At 43.1% G+C, this 21688-nt stretch overlaps 1 protein-coding gene across 1 annotated transcript in view; it reads right to left on the minus strand.

The window, feature by feature from the left end:
* Positions 1-1011: 1011 nt before the first annotated feature.
* Positions 1012-21688, minus strand: part of DAGLB (diacylglycerol lipase beta) — a 32072-nt gene continuing 11395 nt past the window's right edge. The window contains exons 4-15 of the mRNA XM_066576269.1: positions 19610-19871; positions 18772-18894; positions 18014-18141; positions 17614-17740; positions 17451-17534; positions 16726-16803; positions 8523-8603; positions 8303-8430; positions 6046-6114; positions 5893-5965; positions 3825-4075; positions 1012-1523 (exon numbers count right to left, since the gene is read on the minus strand). Coding sequence (XP_066432366.1) covers positions 1325-1523; positions 3825-4075; positions 5893-5965; positions 6046-6114; positions 8303-8430; positions 8523-8603; positions 16726-16803; positions 17451-17534; positions 17614-17740; positions 18014-18141; positions 18772-18894; positions 19610-19871 — 1603 coding nt within the window. The 3' untranslated portion in view covers positions 1012-1324. The remainder of the gene's footprint in view (positions 1524-3824; positions 4076-5892; positions 5966-6045; positions 6115-8302; positions 8431-8522; positions 8604-16725; positions 16804-17450; positions 17535-17613; positions 17741-18013; positions 18142-18771; positions 18895-19609; positions 19872-21688) is intronic.

The raw sequence follows: 21688 nt of genomic DNA on the forward strand, positions 1-21688 counted from the left end.
GAGCGCTTTTTTTCTTTTTACGTACGCTTCAGTCAAGCTCAAAAAAGGACATGTTCTTTCTGCATATTTGCACAGCAAAAGTTCCAATTTAAGTCTATGTGATATGTATAAATGCACGCGCAAATCCGCAATATGCTGTGCAGTTTTGTGAGAAATAGAACACATCTGGACCTCACTAGGCTAAATGGCCTTTAAAATCACGGCAAGGGTGATGCGCTGTCACGTGTGCGGGTGAACAGGCCACATGTGTGCAAAAAAGTATAGCTCTAAAAGGAGCCCGGATAGGAAAAATGAAAAGTAGTTGTCTGCCCTACTACCTATGCTGAGCCAGGACTGCACCGACACCACATTTATAGTGTCCATTACAACAGCTTTAATGAAAAATTATAAAAACTGGTGCAAAAACAAAAAGATGCTATAAACAAGTTTTGTGCTGTCATCTTCCAAGCACCAACATAGCAATAGTGATGTGGGGAATATGGCTTACAACACCTTGTAACTGTGCACCCGCTTTCAGAATTACTAATAGATCACACAGGCATGATGGTAGAACGCACTAACCTGCGGGGGGACGTGGGCAGCCCACCCTGTTCTCTTCATAAAGGGCTTTTCAGTTTTTTTCCAAACAAACTTCTCACTGTAATAAATGAAAGTTTCTTCTATTTTCTAATGTATTTTGTGTTCCTCCAACATTTTTAAAATGACTGCTTGCTGTCAGTGAACATAGTTTGTCTTGAGATGCTGATGACCTGTACATAGCTGTTCTCTTCTATGAGAGGTGATACAATTTCATCCATGATGCTCTGTAAGCTAATGATACATTGTAGCAAACTATCAGAGGATTGTGCTGCTGGATACTATTAGAGCCACTTTTCAGCCGATAGCAGGGCTACATATGTATTTTCAGCTTCCAGATATAAAAACAAATATTCATATTCGCTGACAGCATGCAGAGATCTTAAAAACTGAGCAATTAAAAAAAACTAAAAAAAAGTTGTATAACTTCATGTATACACTGATAACACTTTATTTGGGTAAAAGCATAAAACCCGTCACAAGAATATAACTTAGGCAAAATTTACGTAGAGAACATTTTTTTTACCCTTTGTTTTCCCTTTTCTTTTAACAGGAGACACAAAACTGTTCACTAAACTCGTCCAAAGAAACAAAGGATTGTGCAAAACACAACAAAACTTGTGCGTTTCTTGTCACCGCGATCATTTTCCAGCTGCTGCATCGTCCTATGGTAAAAGGAAGGTTATGGTGTGACTTGTAAGACTGCTTCATCCATAGAGGTGTGAAGATCTATTGCTACCAACATGGCTTAGAACCGATTTGTGAGCAAATCATGTTGTGGAGTCTGACAGGGCCCGCAGCCGCCCCGCTCCTGGCACAGGCTCCTAAGAGCGCCCAGTACAATGTCCGGCATGTGGTCTGTTAGCATCCTGGGGCTGATGTATATACTGCTGAAGGACGCCTCCGTCGACCATTGTGCTCGGTATTTCACATCGGATAAACAGAGCCTGTGAAGGAAAAGAAAAACATAAGCTGTGCGCTTATTCACAGAAAAGAATTTGCGCTGCGTATTGCGTGTGCAAAATTTGTGCACACAATGCATAGTGAAAAGAACCCATTGGTCTCAGTGGGTTTGTTCACATAAGCGCATTTTGCACACGCATTGAGTTGCTGCAAAAAATAAAATAAGTTGCACGGCATATTCTATTTTCAATAATCAATGGGAGCGCGCTGGCGTATTATTTTGCGTACATAAATATGCAGGACACGCACAAAAATACTGTAATAGTATGCGCAGACGCATGCAAAATGCAACAACCATTGTGCAAATGTGCATCGCAAATGTATGCATAAATACGCTGAAAATCTTTACTGACAGTGTTACTTACACAGCCGCAGGGCTTACTACAAGTGAGCCAACATGCGACGTAATAAGCTGTGCAGGTATGTGAGTAGTACTCGGTCAGGACAGGTTTTTCAGCCTCTGAGTGTAAACATTAGAAGGGGTTTTCCAGGACTAGAATACTTAGGCAGGCCATCAATATCAGATCGGTAGCACCCCTGTCTGATCAGCTGTTTGCCAGGGCCGCTGTACACCAGAACTAACTCCTCTGTATACTGTGTAGTGGCCTAGATGTAAGTAGCAACAATTTCTGTACAGTGCTGTGGAGTACACTAACCTACCAAATGTAATTAGACACCTTAGCAAAAATAGTATTTATTTCCATACGTTAATATTTAGTGGGTACTCCTTTAGCCATAATGACATCAGATATACTTCAGCTGGTATTTCCCTCCAGTCATCCTGCAAATATCTGGAAAATTCTCTCCAAGTAGATGCATTGGCCAGTTTACAATGGTGCAAGGAGCATAGTCATTGGATGCATGGGGATCACCATTTGCCTGAGTGTGCTGTGCAAACAGTTAAGTACTGTGAAGGTTCCGTTATGGACTGGGATGTTTTATGGGGCAAAGTCTTGTTCCGGTAGTTGTAGTGACAAGAACAATGAGGTGTACCTTCACATTCTAGACAATAATGTGCTGCCGACAATGTGGCAATACTCAGGGAATAATCAACAATACTTCCAACATGCCTCGTCACCAATCCGGCATTGTTTTACGGTGGTTTCGGAATATGTATGTCCAATGATTGGACTGTCCTGCAAAGAGTCTCGACCTGAACCCTACTTAACATCTTTGGGGTGAACTAGAATAGATCAAGAAATATGAACAGCCTACATTTTCTTTGAGAGAACTAGGCAGACAGTTGCAGGATGAATGGAGGGAAATACTGCTAAAGTGTAATGGACATTAAAAATGTATAAGAGAGTATCCGATGTAATTCGGGCCAAAAAAGGACCCACTAAGTATTAACATATGGAAATAAATTCGACTTTCAGTTCTTGCTTAGGTATACAACTACTTTTGGTAGGATAGTGTATACAAATGAGTTAAATAAACATATGACTAAGCTTTACTATGTCAGGTGCAAACCTCTAATCAGCAGGGTTGCTACTGACCTGATATTGATGGACTGGGGTGAGGGGTGGAGAGTGCTGGATTCCCTTCAATCTCATATTGATGCAGCGCCATTTATCCCACCAAAATGACAGGGAACGTTGGTTTGGGTTCTGCCAGGGTGCCCATAAATCAAGGGACTCCGTTCTCCACTGGTAGCATCTGCATCATACTTTCTATTTATAAGGGAAGCCACAACGCAGATGGGAACAGAGCCTAAGAATGTCTTGTTTCTATCTTCTGTGCACTCCCTGTATGGTTTTCTCTTCTCCATCATTCATGACTTTATGAATTCTGCATACCATGTTCTTCAATGGGCTTACTGACATGAAGTTCAGAAAACTGCACACTCCTATAATGGCTACTCTATGGGGCGATCCGAAAAAAGGTGCAAAAGTAAAGCTGATTTAGTCATACGCGAGTTGACATACAACAGCCAGAATGATATGAAATTAAGGAACTCAAGTTTTTAATGCACCATGTGAGTTGTTTGATATGGGCGCTGTTGGTTACATGGCAGATGTAGGTAGACCAGATCTGTCGAGATGCATCCCAGCATATCCTCGGTATGGATTCTACTGCAGAGAGAGGAGTTTGTTTAAGTCATCTAATGTCATAACTGCGCTCACATCAAACTTCTGTAGGGTGCATTAAAAACTTGGAGCGTTCTTCTAACTTTTCATGTCATTCTGGCTGTTGTATGGCAATTTATGTCTGAAATCATCAGTTTAACTTTTGCAACAGTCTTTTTGAATCCCCCCGTATACCATATAATGGGTGGGGATACTTACCATCCTGACCTGCTGTCTTCTGTAATATGGATAACCTTCCCTGGTAGAAACAAATGAGGATATCGTGGAGAGTCAAGAGGGCAGCCATCTGTTAATGTGCTGTACGAAGAGGATTTCTGAACCATTATGGTCTGCTCGGCCAGCAGCGGCTGCGTTAGAGATGCCATGTTTCGGCTATCCAGTTCTGTAGGGAAGTCATCTGGACTGCCACCAAATAATTCATACCAACATCCATGCAGCAGGATCTGGTACTGGGGAGAGTAAAGAAGATATCAATCATTACTGGACTCTTCTATCAATGTGCAATTTTGAAAACAAAAAAAAGTGAATATAGTTAACATGGCACATAATCTTAATTAAAAAAAAAAAAAAAAAGGCGCAGCTTATACTAAACGTCTCCTCACAAGTCCCCAGCCAACAGCTGCAGGTCTCCCCACTCATGCATTACTTATAGGGGACCAGTTGTATCTTCAATAACCCCTTTAACCATTTCGATGCTGCGGTCAGAACTGACTACACATCTAAGCAGCCAGCTGGAGGGGGAGCCCTCTGGTACCCGATCTGTTCCCCTGGGATGCAAATGCTGGATGGGAGTGTAGTGCAGGTCTGCCATGCAGGGATACCCATTAAGAAGACATTGAAAATTACTACATATTAAAAAACTGAATCTAGTACAAGATAACTGAAAGTCTACTATTGGGCCAAAAAAACCCCAACTATTTTATGCGAGCGTTCACACATTGCTGATTTGCTGCAGATTTTACACTTGAATTCAAATTAAGAGGTGAAATCTACTGCAGATCTGCATCAAAATACAAGCCATAATCTGCAGCAAATCAGTGTCATATGAATACCTTAAAAGTAGTAAATAAAAAACCCAAAAAACTGTATTTTGGCATCGCCATAATCGTACTGGCCCGCTGCACAGCATTTTTACTGCACCGTAAAAATCCTAAAAATCAACTCCCCCCTCCCCAAATTCCATTCTTAATATCAACTGCGCTTTTGAAACTTTTTCAACACATTACCCCTTCCCGCTCCAGGACGTAAATGTACGTCCTGGAGCGTCGGGGTATGTATGAAGAGAGGTCGCGGGGTGACCTCTCTTCATACAGCGCAGGCGTCAGCTGTTTATTACAGCTGACACCCGCGGGCAATAGCTGCAATCGGCTGTACGGCCGTTCGCGGCCATTAACACTTTAAATGCCCCAAACAATGTTCGGGGGTCCCATACGCCCCCCCCCCCCCCAAATCTTTAGAGACGAGCGGGGAGATACTCGGCTAAGGCACTACTCGCTCGAGTAATGTGCCTTAGCGAGTATACTCACTCATCTCTAGTACTAACGGAAACTACAGGACATCCCGCAAAAAAAATGAGCCCTCACTCAACTACGTCGACGGAAATATAAAAAAATGTATTCCGCACAGAAGATGGTGGCAGAAAATAATTTAAAAAAGTAAATGTCTCTAAAAAAAATACAAGTACTACAGTAAAGAAAGAAAAAAAAAAACCTATACAAGTTTGGTATCGTAGTAATTGTACTGACCCATAGAATTAAGTTATGTCGTTTTTGTTGCAGTTTGTGTGCCGTAGAAACAAGATGCACTGAAAGATGGCGGAATGTCTTTTTTTTTTTTTACTCCACTTTAAAAAAATCCTAAGTTTTCCAGTACATTATATGGTACATTAAATAGCACCAATGAAAAATACAACTCGTCCCGCAAAAAACAAGCCTCATACAGTGACGTCGATGGGTAAATAAAGGAGTTACGATTTTTTTTAAAGGGGTGAGAAAAAAACGAAAATGGGGGGGAAAAAAGGGGCCGCGTTATTAAGGGGTTAAATTGTAACATATATATATATATATATCTACACACACACACACACACAACTCACTCCACAAAAAACAAGCAAGCTATGGCTTTTGGAAGGAAAGTTCAATAAACAAAGAAAACAAAATCTCTCTGTTCTTGAAAGTATTTAGGAGGCTGCCAGTTTTCTAGCAGACCAAGACGTTCCCCAGTGGAGTTCCCCACACAGTATGCATGTTAATGCACAAGCTCATACCTTGGGTCGGTTACAGTTGACCACCATCCTTAATATTCGGTTCTTCAAATCATCCATGTTGGGTAAACTCAATCTGTAGAGGGCAGTACATGAGAGATCATGAGACAAGTTACCTACTACCGGTATATAATGTGCATTAGAGCAAGCCCTTACCTTGGTACAAGATCTTTCCCAACTATTATGGAGATGATGAAACTCTTTGAATAATCGGCAAGAGCTTTGCTAGAAAGAGAAAAATCAGTAGTTAGGACCACCACTAATAGTCCCATTTTGCATAAAGAAATGAATGACAAACCTCAAAGAAACTCCCCATTCTGCAAAGAAAGTATTACGCCAGAGTTACAAGGTGACTTTTTGCAGCCCACAACCTAACTAGACTTCTGTGATGGTTGCAAGTTTGGCCATGACCTCAAACTTAACTGCAATCTGCCGGCAACCATGGGATGCCACGTATTGTAGGAGTGATGTTTTTTTTTCTCCCACTTCTGATCACGTCTGTATGGATTAAACTTCTTACTATATCTTTATAGAGGTTGGTACTTGTTTTTCTGCTACAAACTCTACATTCCCTACACAGATTTTTGTTTTCTGGGTGTTTGCTATGCGGGGTAAATAATGCGTTAATTTGATAGATCGGACTCTTACAGACGCAGTGATACCAAATATGTATTTTTGTTTTATTATTTAGATCGTTCCTGCAGTATGATGTAATGCCATAGCTTTACATAATACTGCCATCAGGCAGGCATCCTATCAAGCCACCCCATGGGGATGGCTTGATAGTCATTCTGCCAAGATAGCCCTTGGGGCCTTTCAGAAGGGCCCTGGCTGCTATGTCACCTGCACGGCTCCCGGCAACATCATTGCGGGGAGGCCGTACGGCACCCCTGAATGATGTTCAGGGGATTTAAGTGCCGCTTTCAAAACTGACAGCAGCATTTAAAGGGTTAACAGCTCCAATCAGCTGCACGGCTGATTGGAGCTGTTGCTGCCAGATGTCTGCTGTAAGAAACGTCCGATGCCCGCATTGTATGGAGGGAGATCGCCCCACAATCTCCCTTCATACATACGCCAATGCTGCAGGACGTAAATGTACGTCCTATAGCTTTAAGGGGTTAAAACATGGGGACATCTATTAAGATGTTTCATATACCAGTCTCAATCTGAAGTGCGTTGGTATAAAATATGCTAAAAGAGGTGCATGCCCAGCTATCCCAAAGACAAAAAACAAAATCTACATTTGCCATGAGCAAGCGTAGATTTGAGCCACTTTCTGTCTCTAGGGTTGGTAAGTCTATGTACAGCCAGGTACAAGTGCTCCACCAGCTCTGGCACTACCATTATAATGAATGGAATGACAGTGCGAATGCTGGACCACCGAATCATTCAGACCCTCACTAATGATCTAGAGAAATCATGAGGGGGGAGAAAAGTTGCAGATAAGCATATTAAGTCTTACCACACATGTTGTATGGAAAATCATATAATATTGTGCACAAGTAATAACTAAGCAAACAGATTCAACATAGCATCCCCTAACACAGCAGAGGGGAACTGGGGACCTGCAGAGACTACCCCCCGCCCCCCCCTCGCCAACTCAAAGTTCCCAATCTTATTTTCACTGTTTAAGTGGAAACAATTCAACCAACAGGTGGCAGCAATGCACAGTAATGCTACAAGAAGGCAAGGGGGTAGATAAAAGTAAATACGGCACAAGGGTCTGCATGGTGTAGAAGGGGCATGGGGTTTGCTCTATTTTTAGAAGCCATGTGTATATATGGGCAAGTAGTTGTCACTGTATGGAGGTGCTACGAGGGACTTGATGTGCACCCTGCAGTTGGCACTCTTGGGGTATGTTCGCAAGGGGTGGAGATACTGCAGAATTTCACAGTGGAAAACTCTTCTGCAAATTCTGCAGCATTTATGCATCTAAAGAGGTGTGAAAAACCGCATTGTTGGTGCAGATTTTGACTTGAAATTAGATGCATATCCACAGCTGATTTTGTCCTCACATCCCAATTCTTCATGCCATCAGTGCAGCCTTTCACCTGGGACCCTGCGGCCTCTAGTCAGGTGATACGTAAGTGGCATCACCTGACTAGCGGTGCTGCGCTCACAAGCCTACTTAGTGCTGGACTGAGCTGGCAGTGTGAAGCCTGCGAAGGTCAGTGGAGTGCTGTACTTGCCAAAAGGCACCTTGTAGGCCTTCATAATGTGCTGAATTGACCACCACTACTCTAATATGTAGGTATCTTAGCACCCCATGGTCTTCTATATGATAAGCACAGCAATATCCTCTCCTTATTCCTCTCGCACCAGATGAATGGAGCAGGGACTATATAATGGCTTACGATAGTAGACAGCAACATCATACAATGGGGGTCACAAATAGATGTTTTCGCTTTCCCACCTGAAAAGGCCGCCTGGTGGTGAAAATGCATAGCATTTGAGTGTAGGAAAGGAACTTCGAAGTTGCACCGCCAACACAGCAGCTGTTCCAGCCCCCAAACTATGTCCCACAATGACAAGCTTATATTCCTGGCAAGAAAAAGTAATGAGAAGTTATTGCAGAGTATTCTGCGTCGTCACAGACTAGAGATCTTGATTACGTCTACGAAATAAACACTTACTGGAGCAACAGTGAATGCTTGATTCAATATGCCGTCATTTATAAGCCTTCTGTAGATGTAACAAGCAGCTTGACAAATACCCTAAAAACATACAGAAGTTCCACAAGCGTGAGAAATGTAAATTCAACCTTCACTCAAATGTCAAGTTGTGATGTTAGACCTTGTAGCTTTCTGAATGCACTGGCATTTGGACAGTCCAGAGGTTCACATAAAGCAACGTTTCGGTCTCAAATGCCCTTTATCAAGCATATAAGGAAACTTGAAGTATATGAAGTAATAGGTAACAGAATTCAGCCTGGCTCTGGCCAACATCCAGAAGTGAATCAATCAGAAAAAGATCTGGTATGAAAAGGGGGACCTCAGTCGCCAGCTATGTGCATTCAAAAAACTACAAGGTGTGCTGTCCAAACCTATAGTCTGGAACAGAGGGACTCTGGGACATCGCACCACATTCGATCTGCATGAGGGAGTGCTACCAAACACAGTTTTAGTGATGTTAGACCTTAGCTCTTCCAAAAGGTAACATAAAAAAAACATGCTGAACTTGAGTTACTGTATTGTAAGCGCTGCGGAATATGTTGGCACTATACAAAATTATTACTATTTAACCCCTTGAGCACATGGGCATTATCCATTTTTGTTTCAATCGCTAAAAAAAAAACTAACAAAAACAAAACCTTTTATTTAAAAAAAAAAAAAAAAAAATTGCAGAGCTGTATGAAGGGGCTTATTTTTTTTATGGAAGAAGTTGTAATACTTAATGGTATCATTTCATGTAGTATAACATGTACTGAAAAAAACTTAACCCCTTAGTGACAAAGCCTGTTTGCGCCTTAGTGACGTAGCCAAATTTTGGAAATCTGACATGCGTCGTTCAACATAGCATAACTCCGTAAAGGCTTTACATATCCAAGTGATTCTAACATTGTTTTTTCGCCACATGTTGTACTTCATATAGGTGGAAAAAATAGACTGATAGTATTTATGGATATTTATTAAAAGTGCCAATATTGGGAAAATTTTGAAAAAATTGTCATTTTTTCACATTTTCAACTGTCATTACGCAAATATACTGTAGAAATTTTTGCTAAGGTATATATTTCCATCTGTTTACTTTATTCTGAATGCACATTTGAAAAACTTTTGTGTTTTTTTTAACCATTTAGGAGACATAAATTTAACATTACTTTTCAGCATTTTGAGAAACACTTTGTTTTCCTGCACCACCGCAAGATTGCAAAGGCTCATAGGTGTCAGAATGATAGCTACCAACACAAATGACCCCATTTTAAAAACTACACCCCTTAATGTATTCACTGAGGTGTGTCATGAGTATTTTGACCCCATAGTTTTTATTCAGGAGTTAATGCAATTTAGAAGAGAAAAAATAAAAAAAATTCACAGTTTTGCAAATATGTCATTAAAGACATATTTTTTTTCTATAGTGCACATGAGAATAAGGAGTGACACCCCAAAATGGATACCCCTGTTTGTCCTGTTTTCAGAAACATACCCATTGTGGCCCTAATCTTATGTTTTGATGCACAACGGGGCCCAAAATGAAAGGAGTAGTCAGTGGCTTTCAGAGCAGAAAATTTCCTTGAAGGCTTTTCGGCCCCATATCACACTTGTAGAGCTCTTGAGTGGCCAAAACCATTGAGGACCCCCACAAATGACCCCATTTTGAAAACTAGACCCCTTAACGAATTTATCTAGGGGTGTACTGACTATTTTGACCCCACAGTTTTTGAATGAATTCAAGCAAAGCAGAAAGAATAAATTGGGATTTTCATTTTTTTGGCAATTCTGTCATTTTAAAAGCAGATTTGTTTCTTCAGCACACATAAAAATGAAGACTTGTACCCCAAAATAGATACCCCCGTTTGTCCCATGTTCAGAAACATACCCATTGTGGCCCTAATTTTATGTCTCGATGCACAACGGGGCCCTAAATGAAAGGAGTAGTCGGTGGCTTTCAGAACAGAAATTTAGCTTGAAGGCTCTTTAGGCCCCATATCACATTTGTAGAGCTCTTGAGCGACCAAAACCATTGAGGACCCCCACAAATAACCCTATTTTGAAAACTAGACCCCTCAACGGATTTATCTAGGGGTGTACTGACTATTTTGACCCCACAGTTTTTGAATGAATTCAAGCAAAGCAGAAAGAATAAATTGGGATTTTCATTTTTTTGGCAATTCTGTCATTTTAAAAGCAGATTTGTTTCTTCAGCACACATATAAATGAAGACTTGTACCCCAAAATAGATACCCCCGTTTGTCCCGTGTTCAGAAACATACCCATTGTGGCCCTAATTTTATGTCTCGAAGCACAACGGGGCCCTAAATGAAAGGGGTAGTCGGTGGCTTTCAGAACAGAAATTTAGCTTGAAGGCTCTTTAGGCCCCATAGTACTTTTGTAGAGCTCTTGAGCGACCAAAACCATTTAGGACCCCCACAAATGACCCCATTTTGAAATTAGACCCCTTAACGAATTCATCTAGGGGTGTACTGCGTATTTTGACTCCACAATTTTTAAATGAATTTGAGTAAAGCAGAAGGAACAAAATCCCAATTTTGATTTTTTTTTTTTAGCTGATTGTCTTTTTAATAGAAAGGTTTTTTGTGCAGCGAACTTATGAATGAAGACTTGCACCCCAAAATGGATACCCCTGTTTTTCCCGCATTCAGAAACACACTCATTGTAGCCCCAATCTGCTAAATGGGGACATGGTGAAGCCTGTAATGGAGAGAACACCCATTGGATTTTAGGGCACAACTGAATAAATTCCAGGCCTCATTGCTCACTTGTAGAATCATTAAACTGCCAAAACCATTGAGGACCCCCACAAATGACCCCATTATGAAAACTAGACCCCCTTAACGAATTCATCTAGGGGTGTACTGTGTATTTTGACTCCACAATTTTTGAATGAATTGGAATAAAGCGGAAGGAACAAAATCCCAATTTTGATTTTTTTTAGCTGATTGTGTCATTTTTTTTCATAAATTTGTCATTTTCATGACCGTTTTCTTTGTTTTAAGCTGAGAAAACTGGGGAGATGTACCCCAAGGTTTATAGCGGTAATTGTTCTGTGTTTAGCAATACCCCCATTATAGGTCCAATTTGCATACAGGACACATTGCTAGGCCTATAATGGAGGGACCACCTATTGGATTTCAGGGCGCAACTAAATAAAAAGGACTCCCTAAAAAGAACACTCCCCCCCCCCCCTCCTTTTGGCGTTTCAGGACAATAAGTTATAGGGCGGCATAAGTGATAAAGAAATTAAAAAAGTAAAATTAATAATGTAAAGCAGTGTGATAAATTTCGAAACGGGTAATTACAAAGGCCAGGGTGGGATGGGCACGTGGGGCAATAAAAACGCGTATCCCTCCTCCTCCCTTGCTTGGAGCAGACGCGACACCTTTTTTGAGAGTATTTTTTGCCCGGAGTCTCCGGGATGGGGTGCATAAAGTGGCGCTCTGTGAGCCTTCGCACCTCCTCAGATTCCAATGCATTTCGAGGTGCGGTGGTCTCAAATAATAGATGCTCGATGAGCTCCTCCTGGAACTGGAGGAAGCTCAGGGTGCCCCCAGATAACTTATAGACGACGTGCGCGTTATAGGTAGCCATCTGTATTAGGTAGATCGCTACCTTCTTATACCACGCACGCGTCTTTCTTTTAACCAAGTACGGTTGTAGAGCTTGGTCGGATAAATCGACCCCCCCCCTCCCCCCCATAAATTTATTATAATCAGTGACACAGACCGGTTTTATTTTCTGCGTTGCAGCCCCCCTCTCCCTTACTGCAACGCAGGCGTCTGTGAATGGTGGACAACATATAAACGTCCTTTTTGTCGCACCACTTTATCGCAAGTAAGGGGTCCTTTGCCAGCGCGTAAGACGCTCCTTTGTCCACGCGTCTTGAAACTAGGGGTTGTGGGAACCCTACTCTATTTCTGCGCACTGTTCCGCAGGCACCTGTGTCTGCGTCATGTAATGCCTTGAACAGGGGGATGCTTGTGTAGTAGTTGTCCATGTAAATGTGGTGCCCTTTATTTAAAAAAGGGCCCACAAGCTCCCACATGATTTTCCCACTCATACCGATATCTTCAGGACAATTAGGGGGATTTAGGTGGCGGTCTCTGCCCTCATAAATAAAAAAATCGGACGTATATCCGCTCGTGCTTTTACATATTTTATATAGTTTCACACCATATCTAGTGCGGTTTGATGGTATGAACTGGTTAAAAGATAGACGGCCCTTGAAGCTCATTTGCGACTCGTCTACCGCCAAATTTTTTTTCTGGGGTGTAAACGTTTTTAAAATCTTTTCATAAAATAATAAGGGGCCTCAACTTAGACAAGTGGTCATTCTCGGGGTCGTTTCTTGGGGGAATTTGTGTATTATCGGCGAGGTGGAAAAATCGCATGGTGTTTTCGAACTGCTGGCGGGGCATTACTGACGCAAACACAGGTGTTGCGTGAACGGCGGTAGCAGACCAGTAGGACCGTAAAGATGGTTTTTTTACAAGTCCCATAAGAAGTACAATTCCCAGGAATTTTTTAACTCCTGGGATGTCAATGGGGGTCCACGTCCTGGAGTATAACGATGCGGGGTGCGCGGTTATGTACTGTCCGGCATAAGTCTGCCGGACAATGAGATCCAGGACGGCATCACTTATAAATAAATTTAAAAAATTAAATGGAGTGAAATTAGGGACCTCCGCATTTATGCCAGGCGGGGCGGTAAATGCGGGGATGCGGGGCAAAAATTCATCTGCGTTACTCCATGCAGTCGCAGGCGCCACAATGCTTGGCCCTGCTGCCCCGACAACTACCTCAGCCTCTACAGCGCTAGAGGCTGAGTCGTCGCTTAAAAAAAACTCCGACTCGCTGGTAGCCTCGCTACCGGAGCTTGACGCAAAGAGCATCGCATACGCTTGCTCTGCGGTATAGCGTCTACGATCCATTTTATAAATTTTTTTAAAATGGCGTAAAAAAAAAAAAAATGAAAAAAAATAATGTAACCCACAAAAAAGACGGACGTGGGTATAGCGGGGTAATTAGGGTATGAGGGGCGGCGAAGACAGGGTAAGGAGGTAGACAAAAATAAAAAAAAAATATTTTACCCCCCCCCAAAATAAAAAAAAACGGGCGTGGGTATAGAGGGGTAATAAGGGTACGAGGGGCGGTAAATATGGGACGGCGGCGGGGTTTTTTTTCTGTGTTTTTTCACTGAATATCGCACACGATTTTTCTCAGCTATCTCTTTCCTGTCACAAATCACTCTGAGTGACAGGGGAGAGATACACAGGACTCATCGTGTGCGATATTTACTAAACAAATGACATGGATGGCTGTGATAGGTATATCACAGCCATCCATGTCAGCAGGGACTAATCACTTTGGTCCCTGCAAGTCACTATGCCTAAGGCAACTTTTGCCTTAGGCTCTACTGGGCATGCGCCGCCATTTTGGCAGTTTTGCCGTTATTTTCGGCAATTTTGGGGGCTTTGGGGGACTATTTTCATCTCCCCTCACGGATCCGATCCGTGAGGGGAGATGAAACTTATACACTTTTTAACTTTTTACAACTTTTCCATGATCGCCACTATCCATGGGATAGCAGCGATCACGGAAGCAGGGACCGCTTACCACGGTCCCCGCTGACATCTACCAGCGCCCGACTATCTGTTGATAGCTGGGCGCCAGGAGATTTCAAATCTCCCGGGCGACCCGAGCTTCTGCGCATGCGCAGAGTCCCGCGGCAATGGCAGATCGCCACGGAACATCTCGGAGGACAGGGGTAAGTATTTTCACCTCCCCTCATGGATCCGATCCATGAGGGGAGGTGAAACCTTAGTTTTTTACAACTTTTTGTAACTTTTTCGCGATCACCGTTTACCTCCGGTTGCGATCCATGAGGGGGAGCTGAAACTTCATCTTTTTTTCACTTTTTGTTTCCTTTTTTGCGACAGCGCCGATCGCAATGCCGGGGGGGACTGCCCGCATCCTGGGATGACAGCTCCATGCTGTCGGCTACCTGCGGGCACCGACAGCATGGAGCTGTCACGTCCAGAGCCTGCAGGGCTTTAATCCAAAGAGGATGCATAAAACTACGTCCTCTAGGATTAAAGCCCACTTAGGCAGGACATAGTTTCCCGATGGGGCCGTCGTTAAGGGGTTAAAGATTTCTAAAGTAGGGTGAAATTGAAAAAATGCAGTTACTCCATTTTTTGGAGGGGGGAGAGGGTCTTGTTTTTATGGAGTACACAATGCAGTAAAAGTTACATGTTAACTCTATTCTGTGGGTCAGAATGATCACAATAGTTCATATAGTTTTTTTGTACTACTTTTTAAAAAAAAAAAAAAAAATTTTCTTAAAGGGCTATTACAGCATTTTTTAATTTTTTTTTTAATCCATCATGTAGCTAGTCCCCCCAGGATGTATAAGTGAGCTAGTGTTAGGCCGGCAGCACACAAACTAATCTGATTCCACATGCGGGAGCCTGCTGCAGAATCAGACCCTGCAGCAGGCTCCCGCATGTGGAATCAGACTCTGTTCCCGATTGGCGTATGTACGTACCGGCCAGACATGCGCAGTACTTTTTACTTTTTCAGCGCCGTCGCTAGGTAATGCCACGCAATCCGCGAACTTTTCCACAATGTCAATTGCGGAAGGGCCACGGGTCGGGCAGCTTCCATTGACCTCAATGGAAGCTGTCTGTGCGGGAACCGCAAGAAAATAGAGCATGCTGTAATTTTTTTTTTTTTTTTTAATTCTCTCCCCTCCTCTCACAGAAATCGCAATTCGACTCCATGAGTGTGTAGGAAAAATCAATTTTACATTACATGGTCCAAGTGGTATTTGCTGTGGATCCACTGTGCTGACGCCAACAGCGGATTCCGCAGTAAAAATCCGTTCATGTGCCACCGGCCTTACCTTGGTTAGTTATTTCTGTGTGAAACTACTGGCCACTTTCTCCCCAGGTCATGTGAGCTCAATTCTGATCAGCTCAGATCTACTTGGAGTTATGTATTAAATTTCTAGTCAGTTTCTCAGTCTGTATGCCCTGTAGTCAGTTTCTGCGGAAGAGTCATGTAACAGCATGACACAGACACTCCTGTCACAGTGTTCTAATAGAGGAGATAACAGCTCATCCTTCAGACTGTATAATTATGATCTGTAGCCTACTTAGGTGAATATATAAAAGGTTATTATTAAACTGTCCTCCAGAAGGCATACATGGTATAGCCTTAAAGGGGTTGTCCCGCGAAAGAAAGTGGGGTTATACACTTCTGTATGGCCATATTAATGCACTTTGTAATGTACATCGTGCATTAAATATGAGCCATACAGAAGTTATTCACTTACCTGCTCCGTTGCTAGCGTCCTCGTCTCCATGGTGCCGTCTAATTTCAGCGTCTAATCGCCCGATTAGACGCGTTGCGCAGTCCGGTCTTCTCCCTGGTGAATGGGGCCGCTTGTGCCGGAGAGCTGGTCCTCGTAGCTCCGCCCCGTCACGTGTGGCGATTCCAGCCAATCAGGAGGCTGGAATCGGCAATGGACCGCACAGAGCCCACGGTGCACCATGGGAGAAGACCCGCTGTGCATCGTGGGTGAAGATCCCGGCGGCCATCTTGGTAAGGTAAGTAAGAAGTCGCCGCAGCGTGGGGATTCGGGTAAGTACTAAACCTTTTCTTTTTTTAACCCATCCCTTGGGTTTGTCTCGCGCCGACCGGGGGGCCTATTGAATAAAAAAAAAACAAACCCGTTTCGGCGCGGGACAACCCCTTTAACTAATGCATCATGGGACAGATGTGAAACAAAGTAAAAAAATTCCAGCCTCAAGATAGTGCCTGACAAGCATCAGACAGGGAGGTGGCTGTACTGCACAAAGGAGACCTCCAAAGGGCGACAAGGCAATCAGGTGAGGGGAGCAAGAATGGTATAATGTGTTTATCGGAGTGGCCCTTTAGGTAAAAGTTGTCTTTTTTTTTTTTTTTGTCTTTTAGTCAGAGCAGTATGTAGTGTCTTGGACTACCACTGCATACTATACACAGTGTATATCAGGTAGTTAGAAAAGCAGTCTGGCCATGTTTCTTCAGCCCTGGAGGGTCGCTTTAAGTGCACCCACAGACCCCAAGCATGTTATAGTCTGTCATAGATCAACAGCCTTATGGGAAGGTTCTTTACCTTATGTGAAAAGCAGTCTCCATCCACCCCATCTGTGTGCAGATTCTCGCAATCCGCTGACAGGTCAGTCAGAACATCCTACAAAAGCAGAAAATATGGAATTAGTAAAATAATGAGGCATTTTAGTTTCAATTAAATAAATCTATATAGGCATGAATCAAAAATATGAGGTTTATTGATAATGCGGTTATTTGCTCAACTTGGTGAACCATCCCCAGTGTATAGCAAGAATGTCAGTCCTGGGAAAGAAAATCACTATTTTTATGGCATTGACTGAAAATTTGTAAAAAAAAAAAAAAAAAATATCCAAAAATTTCTGAGGGTCCGACCCCCAGGACACAGCCTGATCAGCAGAATGAAGTGAATGGGCCCGAGCTGCAGAACCAGGTACAGCAAAATATACTGACAAGCTGCTACCCAACGGATTTCAATGAACACCATGTATCTTGCTTCCAGGTTCCTCCATCGTTTACAGATAATTGCTGGGGGCGCAGCAATAGAACACCATGTGATTAGCTTATTTTGGGGGAGGGATTTTCAGATTATCGAAAATGAACAAACTCTTCTTACAAGATCTACTCAAAAAGAAAAAAAAAAAAAAAAAGACACAAATGTACTCAAGACACAAAGCCACTAGAGCCAGAGAATACAGATATGAAAGTAAAACATGTGTAAGACCATCTATGTCTGCTCATACAGCAAATGTTCCATTTATCATCACTCACCTCAAGGGACAATGTTCCTCTTACAGCTACCAAGATGGTTTCTGTTTTGTGGTCAAGTGCAACAAAAAATGGGATTTCATAGATCTATAACAAAAGAAAACCTATTAAAACCGCCCCAGAGATTCATTTTACTCCCTGCTGGGACTGAGGGTCATTGTCTCACCCGGTTATGAAAAGAGATGTGGATGAAGTCCCGATACTGCAGCCCTGTCGTTTGCAGAATGGAGCCAAAATGGCAATTCAGGTGATCACCACCCACAATATCATGCTGGGCTCTTCGGTTTTGGCAGCTAGAAAAGAAAAAGGATACGACTCATATCTACGTGATAATACAATGGAATGGAGAGTCCATCACTCAGCCCGAGAGTCCCGCTTCCCCTCTCGCTCTCTCTAGAAGTTCTGGCAGCATTTACACCGCCCAGGTACATGTATAAAGTGAAACGAATACGAAAAATCTCTCTGAAGTCAGAGTGTCCTCACCGATTGGAAAATAATCAACATTTCATTACATACAAAGATCACTCCTCACAATCCCAAAATCACAGCTAACACAAGACACCCACCATTCTCCACACAATTTGCATAGTCCAGTGAGGGGGTTACTGTATACATAGAGGGGCCATCCATAGGCAGCAGCTGCAAACTGCATGTAGTGAGCAGCTTTATCCAACTCCACGTCCAGATCGTCTACCTAAAAGAGAAAAAGGAGGCAGTGTTCTAGGGAGATCAGCTTCTTCTCAGGGTCAAGTGACCTCTTCTAACATAGAAAGATTGGATAGCCCTCACCAAAGGCCATTTTCAATTAAATTAACTATTTATGGGGGCTCAGCTGATGAAGTGGTGGTCACGCATACACACTACTATGGAGATAGAGTGATTATATTCAGCCATCATCGGCAGTTTCACGGAAATGATTAGAGCGGTAGTGCGTATATGTAACCATTGACCAATTAATTCTAGGATATTCAAGACCCCCTGAATGTTTTATGACCAGGTGAAGGCAAGACTGATGGGACCCCCTCTGCTCAGATACTTATAACCTATCCTGTTGACAGGTAATAGTTCATTTCATGGGACAATTCCTTTAAAGGGGTTGTCTAGCCTTTTTCCAACTGATGACCTATCCTCTGATGGGGGTTGGCGGCTCGGGGTACCCATCAATCAGCAGTGACAGTGGGCCGGACTGTGTCATCAATGGACCGAGGAGAAAGTGGAAGCGCTGGCTTCACTCCCAATTAAATTAATGGGAGTGCTGCGCTGCTATAGGTCAGCTGTTGAAAATAAGGCTAGACAACCACTTTAAACCTTTATCAGGACTAACCCCAGAATGTGACGGTGACTGGGACACCACTTCATCTGGATCCCGGCTGAGGTCCACTTTGTCCTGTTCCTGATGAAGGAGAGTCAGTCCTGCAGCTATATCACTGGGAACCAAGTCCGTGTCCTGGAAGAGAAATATACTAATCTGGAGCCGTAGACCAAAGTTCTAATTTCACTAATAGAATTAAAAAAGGTGTTGTCTGACTTCAAATAGTTTAATAGCCTCTCCTTGTCTTAAAATAACAAACCAGTTTATACTCCTATCAAAGTGAAGACCTGGAGTGGTGATGTTTACAGACTGTTTGGGATGTCACAGGCTGCTGCAGCCAATTTCAGAGCTGCTGCAGCCTGTAAACATTAAATCAGAGGAGAGGCCCAGAGCAGCGGCGCTGGACACTACGGGGAGCCAGGAGAGGAGAGTTTAAGATGGTTTCTATTTTTTAAGACATGAGGAGCCTATTGAGACCATAGCTGAATAAGTCAAGCAACTTCTTAAATGGGCTGAGAGAGCGCTGCATGACCAAGAGAATCAGAGCAGCGCTTGAGACCTTCAAGTATAACTTGTATAGGTAAATCTCTTTGTATATAGATGATCTAGACATTAGATCATATGTTATTTGACTTAAGCTTGTCCATATTTGGGAAGCAAAGAATGCAATATGCTCATGTCTGTGCCCTGCGTGGTACATGAAGTGAAGGCAACGGCACCCAATAATGCATCTCATCATAAAGAAGCCTACATTTATAGGGGAAAAGCCCTCATAACAGATTCCCTTTACGTAAAAGCCATTTTACAATGAAACATTAAGCTACAACCCCCATCATATAGAACAGCTTACAGCAAAGTAGCTTGTGAGGAGTTCTGCAATGCTAGAGAATGCCACCCTGTTGTCATTGTCCCGGCCTATGCAGCAGCAGAGCAGGCGGATGCGTGTCTCCCACACCCTAGTAGCCGTCTTCTTAAAGTTGTACATTAGCTGTTCGGACTGGCTGCTCTCCAGGTTGTGATCTTCGTCTCTCTCATAATATAACGCTTTCTTGTGGCCCAGCGGATCAAATACGAAGACGACCGCTATAGTGGTAAATAGCATGATGATCCAGCTGTAATAGAGATGGCAGGAGATGGGATCTGGCGTCTTGTCTGCCTTTTATTAGGTGTTCCAGTCTACTATGCACTTTGATGGTCTGGTCTACCTAATGATATCTACTAGAACTGCCGCCCCCCCCCCCCCCCCCCAAATGGTCTAGTCTACCTAATGATATCTACTAGAACTGCCGCCCCCCCCAAATGGTCTGGTCTACCTAATATCTACTAGCACTGCCCCTCCCCATACAAACATTCGAACTAATGCCACACAACATCCTACAGAAGAACGCCGCATGTACATTCACTACATAGATCATTTGAATGGGTGACCTGTAATATTACTGTAGGGGAAAAGCTACATCTTTCTGCAGTGCTTTCTGAGAGCAGCATAGTGACAGTCACCCTGATTACAGTCGGCTGTGTATATCTGTGCAATATTTTGGGAGAAACTTACTGATAAGATGTGACCGCACACAAACACAGGACTACAAGAAGTAGTCCTCGACATGCATAAGCTGTAGGCTTTCCCCATCCAACCTCCAGCCTTTGGTTGACAGCTGTCTGCCTATTCCTGTGCAGAGAGCTGTCAACCATTGGCTGGAGGGCAGGGTGGGGTGGCTAGCTGCAGCTCATGAATGTGGAGGACTAGTTTTCTGCGTTGTTGCTATTAGTAAAGTGCACGTTTCCCCCGAACTACTGCAGAGATGGTCACCAGAGCCAGCCATCAGGTCTAACTTGTGTAGGCTGCTGTTAAGGGTTTCCACTGTGCTCATTATGTCCTCAATAAATTTGCGGGGGCGTCAAATCTCTGTTACGGTGGGTGTACTGTACCAGGCGACCATCTGCGTATCTGGTGGACATGTCCAAGTGTTCATGCTTTTTTGGAAGAAAGTCCTAAACTTGCTCAATGTGATATTTATCAGGCGGCTTCAGCCAAGTCCCTTTTTTTTTTTCCTGCTGGGTGACAAATGTTTCTGATACCAAACTTTAAGGCTCAGAAAAACCCAATTTATAGCAATGGTTTCATATTAGGCCAATAAAAACCTCTGATCCTAACGAGGGAACACCGGATCTGCTACACCGCACTAGTTTGGCATCAGTCAGATAGCACTATCAGCCTTCATTCTATTTGGCTGGGAGTTTGGGGAGCGGGGTATTATACCCACTAGCTAGATCATTCTAAGAGATCAGAGACTGGTCAGCAATATAGAGTTCATCCACAGACCAATGAAGAAAACCACTCAAGCGGCCGCTACAAACTTCTAAGCGATTGCTGTATTATTTTTCATTACAACTACATTTTCTCCACATGGCCAACATCCTACCCACCTTCTAGTCGCAAAAACTAACTAGCGAGAATGGCAGTGATTTTCAAAACTGTTGTAGAAAGTAAAAGGCCCTTCCAGATAAAAAACACATTTTGCCCATGCCTCCCCTTCCCCCCACCTCACCTAATTACCCGTGACACTCTGAAGGTTTGCTCTGTGTACTCCAACCACTTCCATGTAGTGCAGCCCCCTGTCTGATGCTCATCAGGCACCATGTTGATGCTGAGATTTTTTTTTACATTTACTTTCAAGTCAATCCCATGATGCATCAGCACAGCATTAGCTAGAGGCTATACCATTTCTGCCTTCTGGGTGGACATTTTAATTATCATTACCTTCTATAAATCACCTAAATAAGCTACAGACTATAGATATACAGTCAGAAGGATGAGCTGTGAGCTCCTCTATTATACCAGTCTGACAGGAGCTGTGTGATCATCATCATCCGTAACTGTGAGAGGAGTGCCTGTGTCCCCCTCTAGGTAGTATCTGTGGTAGATGCA

Source organism: Eleutherodactylus coqui, chromosome 8 (assembly GCF_035609145.1).
Source record: "Eleutherodactylus coqui strain aEleCoq1 chromosome 8, aEleCoq1.hap1, whole genome shotgun sequence".
NCBI lineage: Eukaryota > Metazoa > Chordata > Amphibia > Anura > Eleutherodactylidae > Eleutherodactylus > Eleutherodactylus coqui.